We start from the raw sequence: 27,459 nt of genomic DNA, 5'->3' as shown, positions 1-27,459 counted from the left end.
ATGGGGGTACGAGGTGACATGCTGTGATTCATACTGTAGTGTGCATGATGTGGACTTCGGCACAGGGGAGGTGCGCAGTTAAAAACAAATCCGACTCTCATAAGCAAACTGTAACCATGGCCACTGTCTGTTTTGCACTTACAGATAAACAGTTTTCATGTATTTACCCATAGCACTTAGTTACTTAAGACATATACAGTGCATACAGTATATGGGAACATGCATACATGGAATTAATGATGGTATGCAAGCATCACACACGCACTTATATTCACTGGTTTGGAAAATAGTTCTATTCCTGTAGCATGTCAGAGGGATATTAAGTAGAAATGGAAAAAGAACAAGTGTGGTTATGTTCTAAAACAGGACGCTAAATGCCAGACGCCCTCTGCGTGGTTTCACCAAAGCATTCATCTCTCATTTACTCAGTGATGGAGAGGATTCCAAAGTTCTGCAGGATTTTTCCCCCTTTTATTTTAATCAGGAGTGGAAAGTGCCGTACCGTGATGCATGAAGCCATTGTTGCAGAGCTCCACCCCCAAGATCACCGCTTCCTCCCTCGTTCTGCAGTCCCCCTGCACCAGAAGAGTGGACACGCGGGAGAAATAAGACAGATGTAAGCGTGAAGAGTGGGTATAGTGAATAAGTCAGAAGATTAAAAAAAGAAGCAAAGGAGGATGAGAGAAAACAGAACAAAGGACATTGTGTGTTTAGAGTGCAGTCAAAATGTCACATTCACACCCCTCCTTTGTTCTTGCGTCCAAAAGCCCTCAAGGCCAGCAGAGCCTCTGCACACTCGATCTTAAACAGAGCCAAAATCATGTCTAGACAGTATAGTGTGACAGCTATTGAAGTCCCACGGAAGAAGCGAGAGCCACTCCACTGCACCGACTCAAACACATGCATATGGAATACCGCAATCACACACATGCACATTTACGCAGACACAAGCATGTAATGACTGCCAGTGATTCTGTGGTTGCTGGTCGCCATATATGTTTCATCCCTTTGTTGTCGTCCCGAACAGGACTATCAATCTGTCAACCTCAGAACTTCCTGTCATAGTCAATAAAGCTTTGCTATCCAATCAATTCTGCTTTTCTTTTTTCGTTTCCTCTCGGCTCCTTTGAGAGCTTCAAGTCTGATGGTGTCTTTTTTTCTGCTGCACATCTGAAGTGACTGACGTGTAACAACAGCAGACGCTCCCAGAATTATTTTTTTTAAACTTCTATGCTTGAAAGGGGAAGAGGTGGGACATGTGTTTTCAACATGGCCAGAAACTAATGGAAAGGTGTCTTCTTAAAAAACACACAAGAAACTATATGAAAGTATCTGAATTTAAAGAAAAAAAAAATGGTGTTCAGAATAATAATCTAACTTCATCAAATTCTTTGCACAAGCAAAATAGACAAATTCAACAACTTGTATTCTTATTAAATAACATTTGTGAAGCAGCGAAAGAGCTTACCTGTGCTATAAGCCAATCTATGAGCTTGTTAGCCATGACCACTGATTTGTAGGTCCGTAAATGATAGTCCTTGTCCCTGGATGGGCACAAAAGCAGAAGATATCAATAGAGGGATCTGGAAAATAAAGTTCTTGGTATTTTAAATTTTACTATTTGCTTTAAATGTGAAAAAAAAAATGTAGGCAAAGAATATGTAGAGAAATAATTGCTTGGTCTATTTAAACACAATGCCCAAAAGGAGGGATAATAATTCCCAGTGTCAGCGAGATGTGGCCTCGTTTCAAGTACTGGCTGGTGTTTGGCCTTGGGGTGCTCCATGTCAGTATGGGGTTGCTTTTCTCAGTGTTACCCACACAGCCGCACTTTGCCAGACCCCGAGAATGCTGTTTGAAATGGAGCCGTGACTTTCCCATGAACACAGGGGCCTCCCCGGGGACACGCAGGGGCTGAGCTGCAGGGCCGGGAAAGTCCAGAACCACCGTGACTTACACCACTCCACCGCTTCCAGCACATGCAAACGCTTACACACGCGGACACAAAACTAAACATACACAGGCCTTTCTAGCACACACAGTTCAGACAAGTCAAACAAGACTTGTGGGCCAAGTTAAAGTCTGATTTCAGACTCCTGGTACTCTTCAGAAAGTGAATTGTTAGAGGCCAAGCGTGGCCATGTTTGATCCATTCTGAAACTTTCTGTTACATAACTGTGCCTGACAGCCTGCGCTAGTCTTGGATGAGGACGGTACAGCTGGAAGCCATGTCGCACCATGCATAAACCACTCTGACAGAGGAACCAAGAGCCACCCTGCATTTCCCCCAAAATGGGATACTAGAGCCAGTGAGAGTTGGGCTTCAGCGGCTGGTGCAAAGTGAGGCTGTCAGAGTGAAAAATGGGGGTAAACAACGGCCCATTGGGCAGCCATATGTCGAGGATAAGGAAACAGCAGTTTGAGGAGTAACAGAGGGAAAGGTCAGAGAGGTGGTTTTTAACTTGCTGTCCAATGACAAAGTTTGTCTTGACATTTTGTGAGCAAACGGATGCAACTGTCGTACTTTCTAAGTACTCCTTAGAATAAATTACACGGAGGATGCTGAAAGTTCAAGCTTTAATCCACTGCTCAGGAGTGAGAAATTAATCAAGCAGTTTTCCATACTGTTTGTTATTCTGAAAATCCTACCCATGCATCAGTAAATATTGAGCTTCTGGAGGACTCCTCAGCATAATGAGGAAAACTTGTCAACATTTCAAATGCTGAGGTAAAAATGACAGTTTTTTTCCCCCCATTGTATGTAAAGAATATTTATGAGTGGCCTTGGCTCTAGTGTCCCTGTGTACATGATGAAAAATTGTTCTTATTATCTATTTCAACATATAACTGTGTACAACAGCTTAAGTGGGCATTTGCTCCTTTGCAGCGAGATCCCCTGGAGTGGCTGGATTCACTGATTTCTTGTAATGAAAGCAGAGGCTTAAGGGGGGCAAAGAAGCTGCAGAGGGTTATGGGGTCTGCATAGTATATACCCCCGTCTTTGCCTAATCGCTCTTACTCTGCCAGGAAATTCCACCTAATTAGGCAGGGGCTGGTTGCTCCAATTAAACTCTGGCATTCCCAGGCCCTGTGATGCATTGTACTGGCTTCCCAGGGAGAATGCGCTGCGCAGATATGTGAGCTAACAACGCACACAACTCAAGTTCACCAACAGGAGTTTTTACGCCAAGAGTTTTGGCCTCAACACAAAAACACCAGTGGACTGAATGCTGACAATCCAAACATACACACACAAATTCACCCTTTGGGGTTTTTAGCAGTTAGAGCAAACAAAAAAGTCTCTATGCTAGGACAGATGAAGGATCAGCGTGCCCCCGCTAGCCATGGCACAGTTTTATAGTTGTGAAATTCAAGCTTTTATTCGGGTTATTTGAAATCAGTATAAACAGCTAACTCTGATGTTGTGTTTCGCCATACGACACATTAGCAGGTGGCAATAGAATTAAAGTCAGATTATAAGAAGTAAAAACCAAAGCAGGCCAGCAGATTCAGCTCAGTTCAATCCAATTTTATTTATACTGCGCCAACAACAGTCGCCACTCTAAGGTAGAGAGTCTACATTAGTAGACAAAATTCCAACAATCTTCTATGAGTATGGATTATGTGACAGCAGGAAGGAAAAACTCCCTTTTAACAGGAAGAAACTTCCAGCAGAAGTGGGCTCAGGGAGGGGCAGCCATGTGCTGCAACTAGTTAGGGGGTGAGCACAGGAGGGCAGGACAAAATCCAAACTACGGAAGCGAGGAAGCAAAGAAGGAAATGGATGGAAATAAGTCCTCATTATATCATGGGAAGTCCCTTGGCAGCCTAAGCCAATGGCAGCATAACTAAGTGATTGCTCAGGGTCACCTGACCCAGCCCTAAATACAAGCTTTATCAAAAAAGACATTTTTAAATCTAATATTAAAAACAGAGTGGGTGTCTGTCCTGAGTCCAAACGTGGAGCTGGTTCCAAAAAAGAAATCCTGAGAGTAGCTGAAGTCTTTGCCTCCCTCTCTGCTTTTGGAAAAACCAAGGAATCTGCAGTCTGAGAGTGCACTGTGAGGTCTCTAAGATATAACGAGGCCTGATTTTTAAAGAACTTGTATACTCCAATAAACATTTAGGCACTCTAGGTAAAGCTTTAAAAACAAAAAGCACTTGCCTAAGTGACAATTTCTACATAGCCTACGCTGGATGAGTCCACTTTGGGGAGTTTCCAGTATTTTCCCTTATTGTAAGATACTGAGAGAAGTCACATTAGTTTCATTACTCATTCTGTCCAGCCAGCATGCTTATTTTCCAAGTTTAATTACTGTTTTGCATCATGCTGTATGTCATTTTAAATCAGGAATGGCTCTGCGTGCCTTTCAAAAAACAAGATCAATATGATGTCAGTCACTCCAAATGAAATGTGTTAAGAGCTGTTTTTGAGACAAAAAAAAAAAAATGAGGCACTGTTGAGCTGTGACTGGGCCACGTGATGCTGCAAGGTACAGAGACTCATCCGAGGGAAACTGTAGTCTTGAATTTAGTTGATTTTGGATCAACTGGAGGCTTTTCAGGGAGTTTTTAGGACATCCTGGAATTAATAAGCCTAGAAGTAATAAATGCATGAACTAGATTTCCAGCATCACTCTGAGACAGGATGTTTTTAATGTTGGAGATACTGGATGGAAATGGAAGACAGCAGTCCTACATATTTGTTTAATATGCGCACTGAAGGATATATCTTGGTCAAAAATTACTCCAAGATTCCTCACAGTGTTACTGGAGGCCAGAGTAATGTAGCCAGAGTGAGCATCTGGCTAGATACTGCATTTCTTGGATTTCTAGGACCAAATACAATAACCTCAGTTTTATCTGAAATAGAAAGTTTGAGGTCATCCAGGTCTTCATGTGCTTATGGCATTCCTGCAATTTAACTAATTTGTGTGTGTTATATGGCCTCATGGATAGAAAAAGTTGGCTATCATCTGCATAGCAGTGACAATGCATATGCTATGCCTTCTAATTACACTGTCTAAAGGAAGCATGTATAATGTAAATAGAACTGGTCCTAGCACGGAACCCTGGAGAACTCGCTAACTAACCTTTGTGTTTGAAAAGGACTCACCGACTCACCACTGCACAGTACCTTCAATACCCACAACATCTCTTATTGCTGTAACAGTATCGAACGCCACACTGATGTCTAGTGGGACAAGCACAGAAACCTGGTCATATATTTTTGACAAAACAATCTGCATGAATAACTTTAATTTTTGGCTTTATTTATTGAACAACAGGTTTTATACTGATGAAAATGTGGAATGAAATTAAGATCTCTCCACAAAAGCAAGTAAAAACACCACAAATATGGGAATGTTTGTCAAACTTGTATTACTACAACTACCAGATATTTAGAATTACCTTTTAAGCTGCTTACCATGTTGATCAAGACCATGTGTTAGGTTATAAAACACACACACACACACAAACAAAAAGGGGAAACTGTAGGAGGACCTTCTTTGTAATCAAATGATCACCCACTTAACTCACATTCTTCATCATGACAACATTTTCCAACAAACTTTCCTCTCGGATGCATCAAAAATGATGTGAGATTCATCACAATATCACCAATTTTTGTTTTAAGCATGAATGTAAACATCGAAGGGAAATTGAGGGAATAGATTCAGTTTCTTTCAGCACATCTGTGTCTTGAGAACAGCCAGATAAAACCTGTCATGCTCAATCACCCACAGGAGCCTGTGCCAACTCCTCACAAGTCCTCGAAAACAATGAGCTCATAGTTCACAACCTAATCCCTCTTAGTCACTTTTTCGTATGTGGCAGGCAGGGGTTATTTTTAGGCACAAAAGCCAGACGCTGAACTACACGTGCCCCCACCTGGCTTGACTGCAATGGAGTGGAAAAGAAAATGACCGCCCACCTGATGACGGGAGTGAAGAGGCTGTGAAGACGACAAAACAGCCGAACACCCTGTGAGGAACAGGAGAGAGACTTTGGGTTATTTCAGCGATATGCGCTTAAAGTGCGATTTTAAATCGACTTGCGTTTCCACCGCAACACTGTTACCTTGGATATAACATCGTGCATGTCACTTCTCGGGTGGTAGGTGCCGTCGTCGTAGCGGAAACGGTAGAGCACGGGCTCTGGTTTGAACTGGTGTTTGTCTGTGACTAAAGAAATGCCACACATTCAGGCCCCAGAGTGAAGGGGAGCATTATTCAGTTTGCTTTAAATGTGAAAATTAAAAAAAAACCAAAACACATTCAAACCAAGCAGGGCTGCACAGAGAAACAAGCTCTCCAGACAAGAAAAGGACTCCAACCCCACACAGAGCAGTCACAGATAGCACAGCTGCTCAGAGCTTCCTGCTTTTCTCGCTTCAGGGGACTGCGTGTAGACCCCCCAGCAGTCATAAAAGCTGGCTCCGTACTCTTGGCTGCAGCTGAGCGGGTTCCATTAAAGTTTTTTTTTTTTGTTTTTTTTAAATAAAAAGATATTCTATCGTTTTTCGCATGGGGACTGCTAACTGCACCGTGAGAGAGAGCTCGGAGGGGCTCTGAGTTATTCCTCTCTGTCAGGAACAGCTCTAAAGCCCCATCTCATTTCTCACTGAGGAAGCAATAAAGTGCCCCTGAGTGATTTAAGATACAACTTGACTTGGGGCCCTACACTTTTGAGGAAAAAAAAGAAAGAAAAAAGAAAGAAAGAAAAACCATGCAGGGCTGCATGCGCCATTTAGTGTGAATGCAGAGCGTTAGCCAGCTTAAAGTCTCATGCACTAAACACACTTGTTACCCAAAGCCACAGAACAGCAGCTGAGAAAATATAACACAAACATTAAGGCAAGAAAAGATTAATATTTATAATCCCTTACCTAAACATTGTGTCAAAGCTGTGTTTAAATGGGACACCTGCTAAGAAATAAATAAGAGAGCCACAGCTACTTTGTAGACTCCAGCCAGAGAGTGAAAGTACAGCATTCTTCAGACATGTCTAGAGGTTAGGTTAGGGAATGGCAGGCATTTGCATGCTCTACACTGTGCAGCACAAAGTAAATTAGACTGTGGCAGATTTGATTTAATATGTGGGACAGCAAAGGATGATAAAGCGGGTCTGAGTGGGAGAGAGGACGGGAGATAAAAATGAAAAACTAACCGTGGTGGATGATACCATTCTCCAGCAGAGCTTGACCCAGGTGAACCCCTTCTTCTGGGTTGTCCGTTTCACCGATTTCCATCAGCCAGGACACAAACTCACTGGTCGGGTGGGGGAATAAATTTCAAAAAACAGAAGCTCAAAATAAAGAACTGGCACAGCAACATACGTGGCTCAGTCGCAACAACACAACACAAATGCACAGAAAACCCATGGGAAATTTCCTCGCTTCATAAAAGGGCAATGTTTGTGATTATTGGAGAGAGAAGAGAAGAAACAGCCTTCATAACTTTCTACAAACTGCATTTACTCTAAATCAACGTGACTATGGCAACAAACACCCGGGCTGGCAAAGGGGGAATGATTTATTTACAGTCAAGGCCCAGGTTTGTTTGTTAAAACAACCAGCAGGCCTTAGTTCTCGCTTTTTGTCCAGTTTGACTTTATTTAATTTAGACACACAATTTAATAACATCAATAACAGAGGATTTGACTCAAGCTTGGGAATTTCTTGATAGAAAAACACGTTTTTTTAGGGGGTGGGTTTTTTCCCCCCTCTGCACCATTTACAACTAGATAGAGAAAAACAAACCAACCACTAAAAGGACCAAACACAGCATCCAATGTTCTGGCCCAAATGAACTTAATGGGATAATTCTTTATAATTTAGTGACTCAATAAAAGAGACAGAGAGTAAAGACAGAGAGGACTGAGCATGAACAGGCAATGCAGCGGCAGTCTATCTGATTACATCCTTGATGTCCCGTCTGTCCGCAAAAGCCAAACAAACACATCCAGCAGCGCGACTGGAATTCTGTGGAACACACTTCCAGGCCACGATGGGGGCAACTGGTGTCAAAGTTGAGCCAAAAGCAGCATTTTTTTAAACGATTTTAGAGAAACAACTACTGAACACGCCACCGCCAGCTTGTCACACTCTTGAACCACTGATTGCTGATGTCTTTTCACTCCAAAATAAACCTTGGGGGAAACCACAAACCTATAACAACCTCTGTATGGAGAAATGATCTGAAAAGGTCAATGATGGAGTTGAATATGGCTTTTATACCTTCTTGAAATAACCCCCAAAAGGATTTGTGCATCTTTCTGGGATCAAACTGGGGCTCTTTCGCTCGTTAGATGAACACTGCTACACTATGGAGCCGCTAGTTACGAGTAAAAATGGAAGAAAACTGGAAACATCCTGCGCAGCCTTGGCCCAAGTGTAGAGCACACTGCCCACTAATCACAAGGTTTGCTGCAACTCCGTGCGCCAAAGGGCTCTTGGGCAAGATACTAAACCAAGTTGCATATGATGCCAGGTAAACACCTCACGTGTGTGTGTGTGTGTGTGTGTGTGTGTGTTAGTTAAACTGGGTGAATTCATTTTTTTGTAACATTTCCTAGCCAAACTTGAATTTTTGTGGTTACTTATATGTTGTCATGGATTTATTTTTTTTTAATCTCCCACTGAATCAAATATTTTACAAGGTTAAAACAGATTCGAAGCTTAAAGGTCAACTTTTTAGGAAATTAGGATAATCCTTTTATTTCCAGCAGAAGTCACATAAAAAAATATTATTGGGGGCAGGGAGAGACGCTCTATGTAGAACTTCTGGAGGTCTTTATGCTTGTTTAATATGAGTAGTACTTGGCTTGGCAGTCAGAAGATGTGGTTGCCTCTAACTGAAGCTTCATATACACATGCTTAGGTATAGACTAAACAAACAAGACAGAAAGTGTTAATTAGTGCGCTTTAAAGGTGCTTCATTTAAATACATTTTAGTGCCTTCGGGCAGAGACGGCCAAGCTGTTTCCCCCCATGTGGTCTTTATGGTGAGCTGAACAAACTACCCGCTGGCATAACTTCATATTTACAGAACAGGAAGAGCATTGCAAGAGATAAAAAGGCTTCTTACAGAACTCTCAGCAAGAAAGCAATTACGCATGTTTCTCCATTTTCCAATATCATTTCCCATGTCCATGATCATGGTGCATAAGGGGTTGCTCTTATGCACCATGCGTTCATCCAAGTGTAAGCATTTATGACTGTATGAATATGTGGGTGAATGAGGCTTGTAGTATAAAGCGGTTTGAGTGCTCAAGCAGAGTAGCAAAGTTCTATACAAGAACCAGTCCATTTACTATAACTGTCATAGATACTCACCAGCATCTGTCACGACAATATACTGCTAGAGTCCATCATATGTAGAAAATGGTTTTTCTGTTTGTTTCAGGTTTAAAATTGGATGATAATGTCAGACTAGGTGGCTCTCACACACATTTTCTTTGATGAATTACCCTCTCGCAGAAAACTAACCTCAAATAAGATCATAACATTTTTCTGAGACACAGAAATAGCCCTCTGTTTTAAAAAGAAAAAGTCAGAAAGAAAAAGGGGGAGGCGTGGAAAGGGGATAATGGCAAAGCATTTCACAATGGAGGGAGTGGGCTGACTTGAAGCCATAGGCAATGTGGTTTTCATCAGAGACATACAATGCTGGTTTCCATAAGCCAATTACGCCTACATGTAATCATCTCCGAAATCAGCGCAGACAGGAGAAGTACCGAGGGGCCAGAGATGTCCTTTTACCCACAAGTGGTCATCCAGGTGTAAGGGGATAGGTTTTCAAAGAAAGCTTCCCTGAGCTTCTTTCTCACCATATGATCGCTTCAGACTCAACAAGATGACCGCATCGGACTAGTGTTTGATCCTGCTAATCTTTTCAGCTGACAGATCCATTCCTTCTCCGGACCGCAAGGGATCTGGTGTTGTCTGTGTGGACCAAAGGAGAAAGTAACCCTTCATTTCAAACCACCATGCCATGTAACTTGGCCACAACTATGTCCAATTGGACTTTTTGGTTGGTTTTTGCTCCCCTCCTCTCTCTTTATGCTTTTAAAAATAACAGGGATTTTGACATGACTGTATAAGCTCGGGAGATTTTCAACGTGACTGTAACAACTCAAGAAAAACAAACTGAAAGTACAATTTTATAACAAATGGAAAACATGGCTCATTCTGAATTGTACTGGAGTGTTTACAAGGCAAATTTGTTAGAGAGGATCAGAACTTGAACAGAATCCAACCCAGGCCGTCTTTTGGAAGCATTCAATGATTTAGCTGAGCCTTTAAAATTACAGGCGTCCCTCTGTAAACATATTTTTGGCTGCCACACGTCATCATCAGAAGCTTCTTGTTTTTATTATCTTTATCCACGTTCGCCACCTTCTCAGTCACACTTTGTCCTCTTCCCACATTGGGGTACAATATGGGATAGATGCTATATAACAAGAGAGGATGCTGAACATGTCGAATGGACCGAGCGAAAGAGTTTTGCAGTTCCCAGATTCCCGATAAAAGTGTCTGTGCCCACATATTTGATCTCATTTGAAGTAGAACTACAAAAAAAAAAAAGTTCGTCCTTGTCAGGCATTCAAGTCTTTTATCTCATTAAAGCACACAAGTGCGCAGAAACCTACAACACTGACGTGAAACCAATTCGTCTGCATTTCACATTATGAAAGCAAAATACCCAAATGGTGGCATCAACTTCTGCTTACCTAAAATAACCCAAGGACGAGATTTTCAGCAAAGCTCCACTCACGGTAAATATTTTTCACCTGTCAGCGAGTGCAGGAGAGATAGTCATATTCAGACTCAAAAGTAAATATGGAAAGCGCGCCCAAATTAACTGTGAAAATTCAAGGACAACAATGAGCGTGACACACTCTGATGGTAACACACGCACACACAGACAGAGCTGCCCTCTGGCATAATGAACCTTCTACAACAATTACCTCATGGATTTCTCTGCAGACAGCTTACTATAATCTAACATGGGCGAGGGAGCAAAAGGGGCAGTCAGCTGAGCCGCGCAGGGATATCTAGCCTGTGATTTATGATTGGCATTCAGTGGCCGATCCATCCCCAGACACCACACCAATAATCCTTAAATAAGATTCATGGGCTAAATCTCGCTGGATTTCATTTTCCCGTGACTGAGATGGCGGCTCCACAACACAGAGTCTCTTGAGCAGAAAGTGCCATTGCTTTCTTCTTTCCAGCAGCTGTCTTTACAAATCCTGGCCAATTGATCTTTATTATTACGTTACATTACTAATACCACTTCTTTTAACATCAAGTACAAGGTCCTATAAATCTTTAGAGACACACAGAATACAGATTTAATCTTTGAAAGGCTCCTGGCACAGTCATGCAGTCTGACCTACTCACAGGTAAAATGCTTACATGACACAGAGAAAACCCATAGGGCTGAACACTCGATGGAATAAACATCAAGACCAGCAGAAGGATCCTTACCTTCCCAGGAAACACTTGGGGAAGGTGGTGAGCTTGCGTTTCCGGTCCTTTATGAGGTTACCCTTGGTCATGAGGTGATAGAGCTTCTCTCCCTTCTCTGACACCATCACCCACGTATCCTGCTCCATGCCGAGCCTCAGACCTACACAGGAGAGGGTGCAAAGAGCCCGTCAGTATCACCGCATTAATAATCTTTGCACCTAGCTCCGATACTAAAAGCATCAATCACTAGACGGAGAAGGTTAATGTCTCCTAATTTGACAAGATAATCAGCAGTTGCAATAGCCTTCATTATGTGATCTGCTTGAGGGAAATAACACAGCTACTCAAGAAACCCCCTTCAGTCCTAGATGCAGATCCCACATGCTGTTCGCAGCTGGGATCTATTTGCGTTTTTAATCATTCAAGTTATATTGCTTTGTATCGATTTTCCCAAAACGCAGCCTATATTTTCAGTTATTTAAATCAAGACAGATGCTAAGGAGAAAACATTGACCAGCTTTCCCTGAGTGTAATAAAAGCCCTGACACTGACAAACAGTTGCTTACTTTTCCTGCGTTCCCTCTCTTTCATGATGGCCTCCAGCCACTCCTGCTTCTCCTCCGGGGTCTTGGCCATGCAGACGAACCACTTGTTCTTGGCCGTGTTGTGGATCTTCCAGCCGTTGTTCACTATGTTCCCGCTGCTGTGGTAGTCAGCTGAGGAGGAGAAAACACAGGCAGAAACCATCTCAGCTCCTTCTAGTTAGCTCTTTGCAAGGGGAGGACTTATTTAATCCGAGAACTTTTTCATATTTGAAAGGGGAAGGCCATGAGTCTGTGGGTACACTGATCGTGACACTGTAAACAGAGTTATTGGGAAGTTGGGTTCACAGTAAATAAGGGTTACCGCATGAAACACAGCAATAACATGGGGCACAAAGTGAGTTGCTGCAGAGAAAAGCAAAGCCGAATGACATAGTGACATCAGCGCTACTATAAAGGAGTGAAGAAAAAAAAACAATCTATAAATTAAAAAAAAAAAAACATGCCTCTTGATGAGTTATTGCTTTCCTTTATAGCAGCGTGTGGTCTATTTTTAATAAAAAATAAATAAAACAAAACAAAAAACAACATCCAGAGAATATCATACTCTGTCTTACTGCAAATGCTGGACTCGGACTCATTTTTCCCTGCTCTACTATCAGACTTTCTATCGAGTGGTTCATTGATTATCGCTCTTCTCCTTTAATGAGATAAACGAGAGGGAACAAATGCAGAAGGAGGACCATCAATCAGCATTATTTACTACTGAGTCCTCAGAATACTCCTTCAGAGCTGGTGCGTACTTGTGATTAACTATGCCTGTAGTATATACATGTTAAGAAGCCTCCAGATAAAGGAAGTGAACTCTTGACCCATCATCATTTTCATCTTTTAGGAACCCCTTCCAGTCTCTTCCCAACATTCCTTTGATTTTTCTTTCTAAGCTTATCACAAAAAGCGACCCATTACAATCATCAATTACAATCACGTCTAAAAACACAGACGGTGTGGTGGTGGTGTCCTTTATATGGAATGCCCCGAGGGCGTGTTTCAACCTCAGGCAGCAAGTGTGCGCCTGGGAAAAAGTCGTGGCACTTTGTTAACATAGGAATCCAAGCTAAAATAATCCAGTCACCCTGGCTTTAAGATTGAGATCTCCCGCCTGTGGTGAAGAACACCCACAAGTTACTGCTCTGCCGCCTGCCTCGCCTGTTTATCCAGACCCAAGCCCATCCATCCCTCACCAAAAACACCCAATATTACTGCCCATCTAGGACCGTTGGAAAGGAAATGATGGCTTCTACAAATATAAATGCTAATCAGTGGCTATGTGAGGCCAAAAGACACAAGCGCTCAAGTTCACCGAGGACCAGCAGCAGCACAGCCCCAAGGATATGTAACTATAGACGTCTAAAAAATGTTTATAGGTAAGTCTCATTTTTCCATTGGCGATCCAAGTGTAAAAATCACACAGTTGTGCACCAGCTCACGCCAAGGACTATGTTGTCTACTTCTCCGTGTGGCTTATTATGGCATGTATTTAAATTCCTGCTGCCAGAACTGCTGTAAGTGGTCCTGGCAAGTTAGCACAGGCAATGACAAAAAATAATAAACTCAAACAGCAGCTGTCCAAAATAACCAGGGTATCTTCTTTTAGAGCACTGCTCACCTGTGCCATCATCCACATTTTCCACCTCCATCACCTCAGTGCTGATTCTTCCCCTGAACAGGTAGCGAGGGCCCTCGGTGGACGCCTTACTGTTTTTTAAACGCCTTTGACGGAGAGAAACAAGATGATGATTAATCCTTAAACATTTAAATCATATTTAATAGACTGTCACACTTACCAGCCTATTTTGACATCAAAGGTAATCAGTAGCAAAATACTTTACATTTAATACTTGATACTGTATACTCAGCTTCTTCATCCGGTTTCCTGCTGCCAAACACAGATTAATTAGACGAGTTTCACGATTCAGTTTTGCCTGATCGGAATAAATGTCGTATTATTTGCATCCGAAGATTATCTGAAAGATCAATCTAAAAGGAAAATACTACCCAAACGTGGTGGTTCATATCCCTACCTTGATTAATCATCCAAAATTTCGTCTAAATCCTTTTCTAATATGAGTCTTCCATCTCTGCCTCCTTAAACGTTTTTCCAACTCCCTCACAAAACAGAACCTAAAATACTTCCCATAGTAAGAGGAAAGGAACGGTGCAGTGAATTATTTATAAAGTCTGTACTTTAAATGTTCTGTAGGAGGACAGACACACAGGAATTAGCACAAATATAATATTTTCATTCTCTCTGGAGAAGAGTAATGAATAAAAAGTCACCTATTTTTCTTCTTGCAGTAGACCAGAAGCTTGTCGAACAAGAAAAAAATCCTCTCTTGTATGTTCCCAGCTGAAATCTTCAGCAGGACACCCTGCATTAGCATCTCCGTGCATGTGTCTGTGATATTTGAACCCTGGAAATGGACAATGGTGCAGGAAAACCCCCCCCAAAAAAAAACAGGTGAGTTGTCATTAACATGCATGAGAGACGTGGGAATTTGTGCACAAAGTTCAAGTTTTAATTTTAAACTATAGTAAAGTATATAAACTGTGGCATTTATCATTCACATATATTGTCTGAACAGGAGGAGGGACTACAGAGCCCAACTTTTTCCTCTTCCCACTCTCAGGGGTCTGTAAAAACACCCCCGCTTCCTCACAGCAGATTGCTGTGGGATTTTAAAAACGCGCGGCCGTTAATAGCCTCTACAGAACAACATCCCGTCCAGTCCAACCATGTGCTGCACTGTCACGTCTGGTCACCAGATTGGTTGGGGTTCCTGCTGCAAGTGATAAAGTGTGCTGTCTTTTCCCCTTACCTTGCCTGCTCTGGGAATTTATGTACCACATTTGATCAGCCCTCCAGAGCTAAAAATAACCCCCATGCGCACAGAGGCGGAAAATGTGCTCCCAACGGAGACACGGGCGGGCCAAAACCTATCCCACGTTTCCCCCCCCCCCCCTTCTTTTCCTCCCTTCCCTTCTGCTGATCATTTTTCACTTTTCTTCCCCTGCTCTGTTCTTCGCTATCTTTTATTCCTTCCTCCACACTTTTCTTTTTAACTCTCCCACTCTTTCAAGGGCCCATGACCAGATGTTAAACTAATTTGCAGCTTTTCAATGTGTGCGCACCAGACACAGAAAGAGGTCTCGGTCACTTGAAGGGGCCAATGGCAACATCACACCGGTCCAGATTGTAAAGCAGCATGTCCTTAATGGAAGAACTGACACTTCCTCTTTGTGTTAGACATGCTTTTAACAGAGCCTCCATCCTATTCACTTAAATTTGCACTTCTTTTGCAGCATTTTTCACTTGTTCTTTATATTAACCGTGCTCCATAGAAAAAGCTTCACACTTCAAACCCTCAATCATCCGTTTCATCCAGAATTCAAGCATCTACTTTCATAGTAAGACAATGACTCATAACAATTGCAAAGCAGGATATGCCATTAATTAAGAGGGAAAAAAAATAAAGCATTAAGTGGTATTTGCCAATTACCTCGAGAGATGAGAGAATTTTTTAAGCTAAGGAAGCCAAATCAAGCAAACTCTACAACTCAAGTACATTTTAAGCATGCTAATTAAACTAGAGAACAGAATGTGAAATGAAACTTGAAACTACAACCCTCTAGTCTAAAATTAACATATTTTTATAGTGCACAGTGACAAAACACAGACACATGCAACACTAACCAACTGGCAATCACTACCCTGACGAATGCTGGCAGCACACAATCATGGCGACCACTTTGGGCCACAGCCCTGCTTCTCACACAGGAGGTGAACCTGCCAGGATGCCCCGAGGGTAGCCAGCAGTGAAGCGGGTCAGCGCTAACAAGCAATCATCCCAGGAGGAGGAGCAGAAATGGAAAAAAAACAGCGGCTCTCACAATCACTCCTCATCCCACTGAAATACCTCAAAAACACCCACACAGAAAAACAAGATACAACCATCACTCAGTTCTTTCTCCCTCCACCTCTCTTCTCTCCCTCTTAGTTCCATCTCATTTAGAGCCGGAGAGCCTGGCATGCAGCAGTCGCAGGACCAGCTCCAGAATGAGCTAATGTTTACAATTAATAAAAAGTACTGAGGGGAAACTGCAAAGTAGCTACAGCCAGGATTATGTTGAACACAAGATGTCACCCCACCCAAAAACTAAGCCTGACTCTGATTACGCTATTCTTAGATTTGTGTGTGGTTGTGTGTCGCTAAAACCTGTATAATGGCCTTACATTGAGGTTTTGGGTTGGATTTAAACTGTATTAATGGATCCACTATTGAAGTTCCTGCCATATATTTTACTGTAAAGCAAAACACTCGCACTAAAAGGCATCCAATAATACAGCAACTCTTTAAAGTTGTGGGTGACCATAGAAAAAGTAGAACAAGTCAGTCAAATGCAAGAAACTCTAAACATTTTAGTCAAAAAGCCTGTTTTCTATTTAGAAACAAATATCTGTTGCTGCCTGAAAAGGCTCTATCAACACTGCAGCATGTCTGTGTGCATGTGTGCTGGAAGCCTTAAGGCCCTTTCACATGAAGCCAGGTCAATTACATAAGTATTCTGCCCTCTTTCTGTACAATTACCATCTCTTTTTACACTTTTTCCAACTGCTACGACCCCTTATTAAGCCTACCTACGGGGGGGAAAAATAACCCTACATACAAAGAAGTGCAATCTACCCGATGGTGATCTGACTGCTCACCCCAAAGCATGACGTCTTTAACTCAACCATGCAGAAGAAGTATGGCTATTGTGAATACAAGTCATTGTTCCCGGCGAGTATGCGAAAGCTTAAAAGGCTACACAAGTCAGGCCATGTGGAATTCTTGCTGGCACAGGGCTGAGTAACTTTAAATAAGTCATGACTTTCAGCTTAAGTAGTGAAAGCTCAGCTTAGGACAAAAACAAAACAAATCCCCAAAACTCTGAAATACAGCAAGACGTTAAGTTAAAGTTAATGAAATAAATCATTAAATATGCTTTACTGAGGCTCACCTCCCAGCCCTCGATATGCGACTGCCATTCCTCCAAAATCTCCAATTTTTCCATCTGTCTCTTGGCCTCATTGATGCTGGAGCACACCTCTTTCATCACCTGCAGAGACTCCTGTACCAGAGCGTAGTCGTTGTGCTTCTTCGGGGTCCTCTTAAGCAGCTCCTACGCATGTACAGATCACACAAAATGTCACATAATTTCACAGAAAAGTATAATTAAAGCGACGCAGTTGGAAGAATAGCTGGCAAATATTGCTCCATCATGAAAAGCACTTCACTTTTCACTCTCTCGTGGTTTTTGAGTTTAGTGGTTTAAACCCTTCTGCTGAAATGCCAATCTCATAATCTGTAGTCTAAACACTGTGTTTTAGCATGTCAGCTACTATTAGTGCACAATTTACACTCTTCTGGATGTATTGGTGTTACTTTACGGCCCTGGCAGCTGAAAGACTTCAAAAACGCAACGCATCGGATTACCCCCTTATTATCATAACATCTCTGCGCATATGTTGGTGGCTGTTTAGAAAGCGCCTGGGAGAATTAATAGATCATAACAAGATAAATGAATAGGGACAGCTCAGATCACCAACTCAAACAAGCCTTTGAAAATGTATTTCATTTCACTCACGTTTCACATTCAAAAATGGAAACTTCAAAACTAACAACCTAGAGTGCCAGTGTGAATGAGCCCAGTCAAAGTGTCTGAAAGCGCAGCTGGGCCGCGGAGGTGATGATAGGCCTCGTGTTATTCCTGCAATGTGGCTGTGCCAGGGAACTAAAGCAGAGACGTGTCAGAATATGAGGCCAGTGTTTCATTAGCAAGGCAGAGGTTGATGTGAATAGGATGGGACAGCCCTAACTAATGACTAGGTGTGGTTGGACGAAAAAGAGGGGAAGAAGTTGCTCTACAGAGGTGGCGCATGGGTGTGGTATCTCTTTAACACATGGTTAGCGTGCACAAGACTATACTCACTCTGAGCAGCAACGGGTACTTGCAAATCCTCTGAATGGGAGCTACCAGATATCCCTCCAGTGGGACCTCTGTGTTTTTCCTGCCTCCCAGCAACATGTAGTTCTGGTGGGATTGAGAGGAGAGGATAACAGGAGAGTTAAATGAAATATGAAACATTGTCAGAGAATTCGTACTAATAATAAAAAAAAAATAACATTACCGGTTACGAAGTGCTTTAAAGCTAGTAAAAGGTAAGTATGAATGTTCCAGCATACAGATTCATATATATAGTGTTACATTCATTGCAACATACAACAAATGCAACAAAGTATTTGAGAAAGATTATGAAGAAGCTAACCTATAAAATGAGTTTTCAGCAGTCTGTTCAAGCAGGCTGTTCCAAAGTCTGGACGCTACAACCTCAAAAGTCTCCAGTTTTAAAATAAGAGCGCCGAACAGTTAGCAGGTATCAAAATACATCGAATGCATACACAAAACTTTATGTGTTAGCATAAATTAGCAAAAAGCTGTGAAAATATTTTCATCTTCAATAAATTAACAAAATGATACAGAACTATTTAACAGCTGATTATTTCTTTTAAGTGATGTAACCGTTACAAATGTATTTGTGCCATTAGCTAACCATTTCGATGTTTAGCCATGATGTTATCTTGCTATTTCAACTGTTAACCCTCAGAGTTAGCTAACATTTAACTTACAGCTATACTTTTAGCAAAATTACTGACAACTTTTTTATTCCAAATTCAAGCTAGCTGGCTGTACTTCAGCTGTGTTTGTCTATGACTAGACTTTAGCTAAAACATTTCAACAGTTAGCCATGAATTTAGAAAGCTATTTGAAACACATAGCTAACTTTCCTACTCCAATTTGTTCAAGTCCTGTCAATTCTTTCATTTTAATAGGTGAAGTAATCTTTCAAACTACACTTTAGTAAGAAGTATTTTCTGGGTTATTTGTAGCCATGTTTTGGAATCACGACACTACCAACACTATCCACAAACTATAAGTTTTACTTTTCTCCCTCAGCATGACAATTCATGTGGTAGATTGCAAATTATGAGGAAATATTCAATCACACCTTTCTCTCACCTGAAATTTAGAAGCGGTACTGCTGAATATAAACACTAAACCAGATTTTATTGCTGTCAGCAGGCCAAAGGTTATAGTGGAGGTTATATGGAGTGGATATCCCCATCTTGGTCACTGTAGGGTCTGGGAGATGACCTGAAGTATATAAGCTCATGGCGGACTGGAGCTTGGAGGGTAACACGAGACCCAAACGGCCCTGATGGCAGGCTAGGTTACCAAAGGGTCAAGGCTATAAAGACCACAGCAGATCAGTGTCGGTTAATATCTTTGGCTAAACTGCCTCCTTAGATTAAAGACACCAGTTTTCCATATAGTTGTATATAGTACATGCATGTGCACATTTGTCTCTCACCCTATCAATTACACTTTGAGAAAAGGTCATACACTTCCCCACAGACGTCTCCAATCAATACAAGCAGACCTGCCGTCATACTCTAGGTTTTCTAAGTGTTTAACTCTTTACTGGAAGAAGGCGTCGTCTTTTCATCGTCTCCAAACACAGGGTGTGATGAGATGCTTATAACTGTCACACACAAAAAAAGGAGCCAAAATTATTAACAGAGGATAAAACTATGATTGGGGACCTGTGTATAAACAGAGAAGAAAAATGTGCACATTTTTTGACCTCCCTAAACACAATCCAGCAGTGGGAACGTAGTCAACTTTGTTCTCGCAACACGATGCTCCCCTGTGGAAGTGAAAGTTTCTAAGAACGTCGGAACAGGAAGTGGGAGTCAGCCCACACACAGGGGCAGAGCCACATCAGCTGTCAAACAAACTGGGACACAGAGTAGAGGGTTTTACACTGTCCAGCTGCTATGTGTGGGTGACTGCGTGTTTGTATGCCTAGGAGAGTGTGTAGTGGCCCTTAGAAATCACCTCAGACGCTGTAATTGTTCCAGAAATCATGTTTCTGTTTTACCAAGAACTGAAACAGATTTGTCAGATTTAGGCTTGAACTTACAATTTAATTGTTACTGAACCTAAACACATACATTTTTAAGACTGCTTACAGTTTCTTCAAATGCACAAAGGTTCGGAGTCTCTTCTCACCAGTAAACATGTCCTGACATTTCTGATCTTATTGAGCTCCAGCAGCAGCCTCTGGGCCTTCTCGTGGTTCCCGCAGTATTCGTCATAAATCTGAAAACGGCTCCTCTGCAAGAGCCAGAAAAAGTCAAGGTGAGAAAAAAAAAAAAGGGGGGGGGGGGGACATGTAAGGAGCAGAAATTATGGTCAGAAAGCAACAGAAAGAGGGCAACAAAGTCAAACAGAAAAATGGGAAAGGAGAGGAGGGCATCAGAAAACAAATGAACCCAGACAGGGCAGTAAAGAAGACAGGAAATCTGACTGCAAAATAAAGAAAGATGAGAGAGAGAAAGAGGCAAACTGACTGGAGAGCACATATATATAATTGAGAAGATATAAATTATTCGTCCCACTCATCACCAAATACATAATAGTGATCATATCCTGCCATCTGCCTTGCAGCCATGACCGACAACCTTCCACCAAAGCCATTCATATGACATCCATACTCATTGTCTTTCGCAGCGGGCCCAGACCACACAGCCTCTAAATCACTCACTACAAAGCAGCAAAAATAGTACGCAGTCTTCAGCCGTGCTGCTGTGCCGCAGAAGACGAAGCGGGTGATCTGAAGAGACATAACTGTCAAAACAAGCGGGAGCGCGTACAAAAACAGAACTTTATGATTAACTTTACAGATCGCCCGACTCGAATCGTGTTTTCGAGGAAGACTATTTACGAACACCCAAATTGTTTATGTTCTGGCCTTGCGATGGATTGACTGATTCCAATGCATTCCCAAAAGGAAAGTTTTCAGCCAGCATGAACTAATGTTCAGGCCTGAGTCACAGAGGGAGTTGCACTGCCCAGCTGGCTGGCTTTTTTGTATTTCTGGAGTAGATTGTAGTGATTTGTTGGTGCTATAAAAGTTTCATGAAAGAATTACACAGAGTAGGAAACTCTGAAAAACGCTGCATAATACGTTAGGCGTGTCTAATTTGTTTCATCTCTATGGACACACATGACTGCTCATGACTGAATTATGGTCATAAGTTTTCAGTATATCCCATCTTGCTAATGAGGTCATCATGTCATAAACCTAAATGTACCACTTATACTGCCAGGTCATCTCTCTTGCACCTGTATGAGCAGCAGCTAGATGCGACTGACAAACTCGCTTTATCCCCAACAGAAGGACGCTCAGATTTATTAGACTTTGAAGACCGTTATACACCAGCGTGCCTCAAGGCTTCGCATCAAAGAACTGCGATATACAGCGGGAAAGAGCAGTATATCAGAGCTCTATCAGGCATATCGCACATGTGGGCACTCTCACCGCGAGTAATCCAAGGGAGTTAAATTGACAACACGTGGAGCACGTCGGCATAACCGTGCACCGAAGCCCCGACAGAGCGTTTTTTCCCCCCCCTTTTTCAGATCACACGCTCCAGTGAACTGAGGAATATTACGAAGGGAGGTAGCATCAGTGCCACGGAGCTTTAGGAGCTCGGACAAAACATCGTAATTAAAATGTGTTGAGTTGACATTCAATTTGCAGAAGCACGAGTTGCACGAGTTACGTACAAAGTGCAAGAAGCAGCGACCGATTTCATGGTGAGCGTGAGGGTCGGGCTGCAGGAGGTCCTCCACCATGGACAGGAAGTCTTTGTGAACAGCCAGAATCTCCTCAATGTTAGAGAATAAGACCTAAAAGAGAGAGAGAGGGAGGGAGAAAGAGAGGCAGAGAGAGAATCAATACTTTGGCATATGCTTCCTCTTGTGGTCGGTGGTGCTTTGATGGCCACGGAATAAAAAAAACGAGGTTTCTTTGTAATGAGTATCTTAGCTTAAGATCTCTTTGATATTTGAATTTCAAACATAATTAGAGATATTTTAAAAGAAAGAAAAAAAAAGGAACACAATGTTAAGATTTGTTGTGTGGAAACTTAGCCTTCATGTGGTGTTGACTTCTGCCCTTATTTATGTCATTTTTGTGGCGATATTAAAGAAAAAAAACTGTGCTGGATAAGTGAAGCGAGTGAAATGAAACCAAAGCATGAAAACCAGAAGTCTTTCATGGGCGTTCTAAGGCCAGAATAAACTTAGTAGCTAGTGATACCAAGGAAAAACGGAAAAACATCTGGGCAAATCCGATCGTTGCGTTTTCATTTTGGAGCACTCTCAGCCGCTCGGTGGCATTGCAGCTGTCGGCCTTTGCAGCGATGACCCTTTTCGTTATCTAAAAACCCCGTCAGCGTGTTCCCAAACAAATCAGAACATGAGGGGACACGTTCCAAAACACGGGACTTCCAGTAAATATCCAGTGAATGCATGTTTACCTTCAAAAGTAAGCAAACTCAGAGAAGAAACGCTCCCACTGTGAGAGAGCATCCTTTATTATCCTCCAGCTGGGATAATTTAAAAATAGAATATATTTACAGCTGCTTCCTGGATCGCCCACTGCTTCTTCTACAGTCCAGAACTTGATGCAAGTTCAGGTTGAAAGAACCCCCACCCCCCTCCCAAAAAAGCTTAATTGTAAAATGAAACTTCCCAACTGTTCACGGGTAATGCCCCTGAGTGCAGTGTCAGAGCGAAAGACTGCTTCTCACCTTCACCGTTTCGTCTGTGACATTCTTTTCGATTTTGGTGGCTGCGTACTGATTGAGACGATGCAGGAACACCTGAAGCAGAGCAGAAAAGGAAAACAACAGTTAACACTGTGGAAACGGTCCCACAGTAAATTGCTTTTTGGCATTTGATCTCTTGAACCTTAAACGGGCTGAATAGAAGACAATATTTGAGGCTTTCTGTGTGCAGCTGCAACTCTTCACAGCCACAGTAAATTGGTAACCTTCACAATGGACACCTGATATTGGCGAAATACAATCTTTACACTAAATGGGGGGGAGGGAAAAAAAATTGCAGCTCGTGGTATTTCAAAGGCAGCGTTAAGTGGCTTTGGATGTGAATTGTAAAGGCCAACAGTGTGTGAACTGAGATGGATGGAAAGTGCTCTTAACTTTCTTCAGTCTCCGAGGACACTGGTTCCCAGGCTGCTTTGCTGCATAAGCGCCCGACAACCCATTTAATGCTTCAGGGAACTTTCTGAGAATGGCAAATTAAGAAGGTGTGCTTCAAAGGTAGTGCTAAAATGGGACTAAGGAGAAATTAGTCATTTTCTGAACTCTGCCTAAGGGAGAGCTTTTAAAGACGAAGACATCCATCAGTGGGTACCAGGTGAGAATCTTTACGTTTACTGCATGTGTGCAGTGCTTGGGATAGGGTTTGGCAGAAAGCGATCCACCTTCAATTTGCTGCATCGTTTTCATTTTGATGGATGCTCGTATACGACTTACGGGAAGCTGTGATGAAATCAGAAGCAAGGCTGAAAAATCGAAACTTTTATAAAATATTAAGAAGATGTGAAATTACTGTCAATAGTGCAATTTTTTTCCCCCAAAACAAAACTTTTTCTTGCTGAAAACTTTAAGAGTTAATTAAGCAGCACTCAAGAAATGTCATTGTTACAAAAATCATGAAACTGTATTCAAGAGTCAAAGAGTTTATTGTCATGTGTGCAAAGGAAAAAAGCATTTCTCTGCTGTCCACACAGATGCCGGTTAATATGTACAAACAGATAAAATACAAATAGCGTGAATAAATAAATGGAAGCAAAAATAAAACTGAAGTATTAAATAGATTTATGTGCAAAAGAGCTGAGCTTAATATGCTGGTTTGATATGTGAGATGACCTGATGTGCTAAAATTATTATTACTGTTAAAATAGGTCAGCTGTTCAAGACTCTGATAGCACTTGTTAGGCGGATTTGTAAAACACTACAAAGGGAAAAAAGGATCTATGTCACTATCAGTATTAAAATCCTATATCAGTCAGGCTCTACTATTACGCCGATTAAACTGTGGTAAGATTCATGAACATGAAGGCAAATTTACAAAGATGAAAGAAAGCTGACGCAAAAACTATTTTTTGAACTAGATCTATTCAAACCACATCCACCGTGACAATATGATGAATTATAACTCAATCAATGGCCTGTCACACCAGTCCGAGCCAATGCGACATGGCAGACAAGAGAGACTGAAGTACAATACAACAGACTGACGCTGACATTTCAGCAGCCCATTCATTGGACAGAAAGCAGCAACAGCAGTTCTGTAAACATCAACGTGATCAAACTCCACACTGATGCGCAGTCACCTCAAGCAACAAAAACCTACATCTGTCTTTGCAGTTAACCCTAACCATGGGCATCCGCTTACTGCCCCACCGAGGGCCATAATGCCATCTGTCGCCCACTGCAGCCACACAGCAGGCAGCCTGACCTGAGCAAGCTAACATAATACAACCACAAAGCATGTTAACAGGTTACTTTAATGAGCACACAAGCCAAGAGTTATTCCTTGCCACTGAGATCTAAGTGAGCGCCTGTGACTATAGTAAGCTTATTGAACAGTTTCACTTGATTAATTGTGAACAGATGGAAAGCGGGTGGCGCTAGATTGGTGGTAAAATCTACATTTCAAGCTAATTACAAAGCCAATGTTCTGTTAACCGTTGTAAGAAAACAAGCCAACGTGAAAAAATTACTGAAATCTTTTTAATCACACAGTACTGACGTCAAGCAGCACTTCAAAAGGAAATGCACAAGCAAATGTACGAATCTAGATTTGTGGTTGGAACGGGGGGGAAAAAGAAAACGAGTGGGGCCTAAATAATCAGCCTTTTTGTTGTAGGCCAACTTCATGCTGATTACCATTCTGTAGCTGCCTTGCCTCGCAACTCTGCCACTCACTAGCATTAGCATCTGATTAGCAATTCTAATATGTACAAACACTAAGCAGAATCCGTCAGGCATTCGCAAAGGCCTGCCGGGGCTTATAGTGTATGACCTCAGCTGAGCAATTTTCATCAAAACAGTGCTTCCTATCACCAAAGACAGCCTTTATGGAGTATCACTTCTAATAATGAAAGGTCTACTCGACAAGAAATAATCTCTATATCTGCAACTCGCTAATTATCCTGCATATCTGCAGTTAAGAAGAGCTCTGCTGCAGAATGTCAGGAGACACCTCGAGATGCTTATCAGATTAAAAAAAGCATGAGACAAAATCGGATTGGACGGAGATAATAAACTGCATGACTTGTCAAATGAAGAAATGTTTTGTTACCATGAAAGGCTTGTGCTAAAAAAAAAAGAAAGAAAAGAAAAAAACCATCAGTCTGGACGTTATTCCTAGAATTGCGGATGGCTCGGGCTTGATTTGTGGAAACGAACATCTCTTCCGAACCGACTGCCAAAAGTGCCTTGTTGATGTTGTTAAAGAGACTAGCTCTGGAACAGCTCCACGGACAGTGAATGGGAATTCGACTGGCTGAATATATGGACACAGTAACAGTACCCAGGGTGACCATTGCAACACCTAACAGCATGTATCTAAATCGAGCACTTATGTCATTCAAATCCAGTCTCATTTGGTTAGTGGAGTGTCTCTTCACTGCATCTGTTTTGTGGCTTAAAGCTTTGGTTGTAATATTATTAACAGTTCTTGCCAATATGATAATAATTAGTAGCTTGAAACAAACTGCATTGAAAATTGATTTTATAATAATTTTTTGAAGGTCATTTTCTTTAAACCTCAGGTATAATTTAATGCGAGTTCATTAAAACAAAAACAACAACAAAAAAACACCTTCTCACTAATCTCCTTATTTGCTATTCTTTCCTTGTGACAAGTGAAATGAATTTTTTTGTAGGATGTGTTTTCTTGCAGCAGTCCACTGTGTCTGGGCACTGACCACTGTTGAATCGCAAACAGACTTCAATGGCTGCAGAGCTCAATGGGAGCCGTTCATGGTCAATGTCATGGCTTCTAAGACCAGATTTAAAGAAACAAGCATAAAAATACTGAACAACAAGTTGTGTTTCTTTTATGGAAGGTCTTTGTGGTTTAAATACTCTTTTCAATCACTACCAGATTTCTAAAAGATACTTTCTCAGAATTTTAGTGAGTAATTTCAATTTTTAATCATTTACCAACTTTTTTTTCTTCTTTCATGAAAATGAAGGAAAAGAGTGGCCTTCAATACTCTCAAGTATGTTAGAGTATTTACTACTGCTGTCAATGTAAGTATGAAATAATGTCAGATTTCAAAACCACAAAATGTCATCAATTAAAAAAGAAAAAAAAAAATCAGTCTGCTCTTTTAGCCATATAGGGAAAAAAAACAAGTCTGTTACATTTGCTGAGATCAGCAGGAGACTTTCAGAGTTTGAGAATTAATATGTGAACATGATTTGGTTTTATAATGTGCTTTATGCCATCATGCATCACAGGTTCTAACTGTGAATGACGTAGTGAATGATGGTCAGGTTAGTGTTGCTTTTTTCAGGAGTGGGACTGTTCCTCCCTATCAGCACATTAAAGCCGCTGCAACATCAGTTGCAAAACCATCAAACTGTGGGAGAGAAATATCTTCAGAGGTGCCCTTCATAGCAAGACTTTCTAAATACTGTAGCTACTGTGGCAGATAGAACCTGCACAAGTTTACCTTTGCAGGGAGTTCTGATGTCAACAATCAGGCAAGTGAATGACAAAAAGTATTTCTAGGATTTATCTGAATCTCCTGATGCTTTGAATCCAGTTAAATTCTGCTATATTTAGTTAACAATAGTTCTCACACTGAAAAAGTGGTGCTTGGTGGCTTAATGACAACTTAAAAAGGAATAGATCCATCACCCCCCTTCCTACTCATTTTCACCTCTAGCGTTACAGAATCCCGAGGGCTGAGAGTGAAACTCTGTTTCTGACATGATTGTTGATGCAGTGCCAAATCAGAGGAGGTTAAAAAAATAAATAACATGTTAGCATGTACTTTTACTTGTGCAACAGTGTGTTCAAATCGAATACATGCAATGCACTACAGAGTACATGGATGGTATACTATGTATACTTAGCAAAGGGTAGGTTGGTTATTGTTCTGGAGGGCTGTGAGACTGAGGTTTTAGCAATCAGTTTTCCCCAGCGATTGCCATCAACCCCCTGCAACCATTCCCAACTGGATGTGGAAAACTTATTTTTCCTTCATACCTGATGGTTGCAAGATGGCCATGAACTGGTCTCTAAGCCAATGTGACTGGGGCCTTATTCACATGATCCTAGATAATCACCATGATTGGCAAACGCCCCAAAATAGCTGAGAAGTTAATGTCGCATGGTTAGTGGTCACATGTCTGTAAAACTTCAATAGAAGTCTAAGGGAAAACC

General features: G+C 41.6%; 1 protein-coding gene across 2 annotated transcripts in view; it reads right to left on the bottom strand.

The window, feature by feature from the left end:
• Positions 1-27,459, bottom strand: part of prex2 (phosphatidylinositol-3,4,5-trisphosphate-dependent Rac exchange factor 2) — a 93,687-nt gene that overhangs the window by 53,907 nt on the left and 12,321 nt on the right. For both annotated transcript variants that reach the window (XM_080864973.1, XM_080864974.1), the window contains exons 2-15: positions 22,782-22,853; positions 21,754-21,876; positions 20,194-20,298; positions 18,052-18,153; positions 17,080-17,241; positions 14,359-14,492; positions 13,688-13,791; positions 12,043-12,192; positions 11,495-11,636; positions 7,171-7,271; positions 6,082-6,185; positions 5,936-5,985; positions 1,469-1,544; positions 503-575 (exon numbers count right to left, since the gene is read on the bottom strand). In XM_080864973.1, coding sequence (XP_080721099.1) covers positions 503-575; positions 1,469-1,544; positions 5,936-5,985; positions 6,082-6,185; positions 7,171-7,271; positions 11,495-11,636; positions 12,043-12,192; positions 13,688-13,791; positions 14,359-14,492; positions 17,080-17,241; positions 18,052-18,153; positions 20,194-20,298; positions 21,754-21,876; positions 22,782-22,853 — 1,498 coding nt within the window. The remainder of the gene's footprint in view (positions 1-502; positions 576-1,468; positions 1,545-5,935; positions 5,986-6,081; positions 6,186-7,170; positions 7,272-11,494; positions 11,637-12,042; positions 12,193-13,687; positions 13,792-14,358; positions 14,493-17,079; positions 17,242-18,051; positions 18,154-20,193; positions 20,299-21,753; positions 21,877-22,781; positions 22,854-27,459) is intronic.

This window comes from Rhamphochromis sp. 'chilingali', assembly GCF_963969265.1.
Source record: "Rhamphochromis sp. 'chilingali' genome assembly, chromosome: 18".
In the NCBI taxonomy this organism is placed as follows: Eukaryota; Metazoa; Chordata; class Actinopteri; order Cichliformes; family Cichlidae; genus Rhamphochromis; species Rhamphochromis sp. 'chilingali'.
This window is presented reverse-complemented; position numbering and strand designations above follow the sequence as displayed.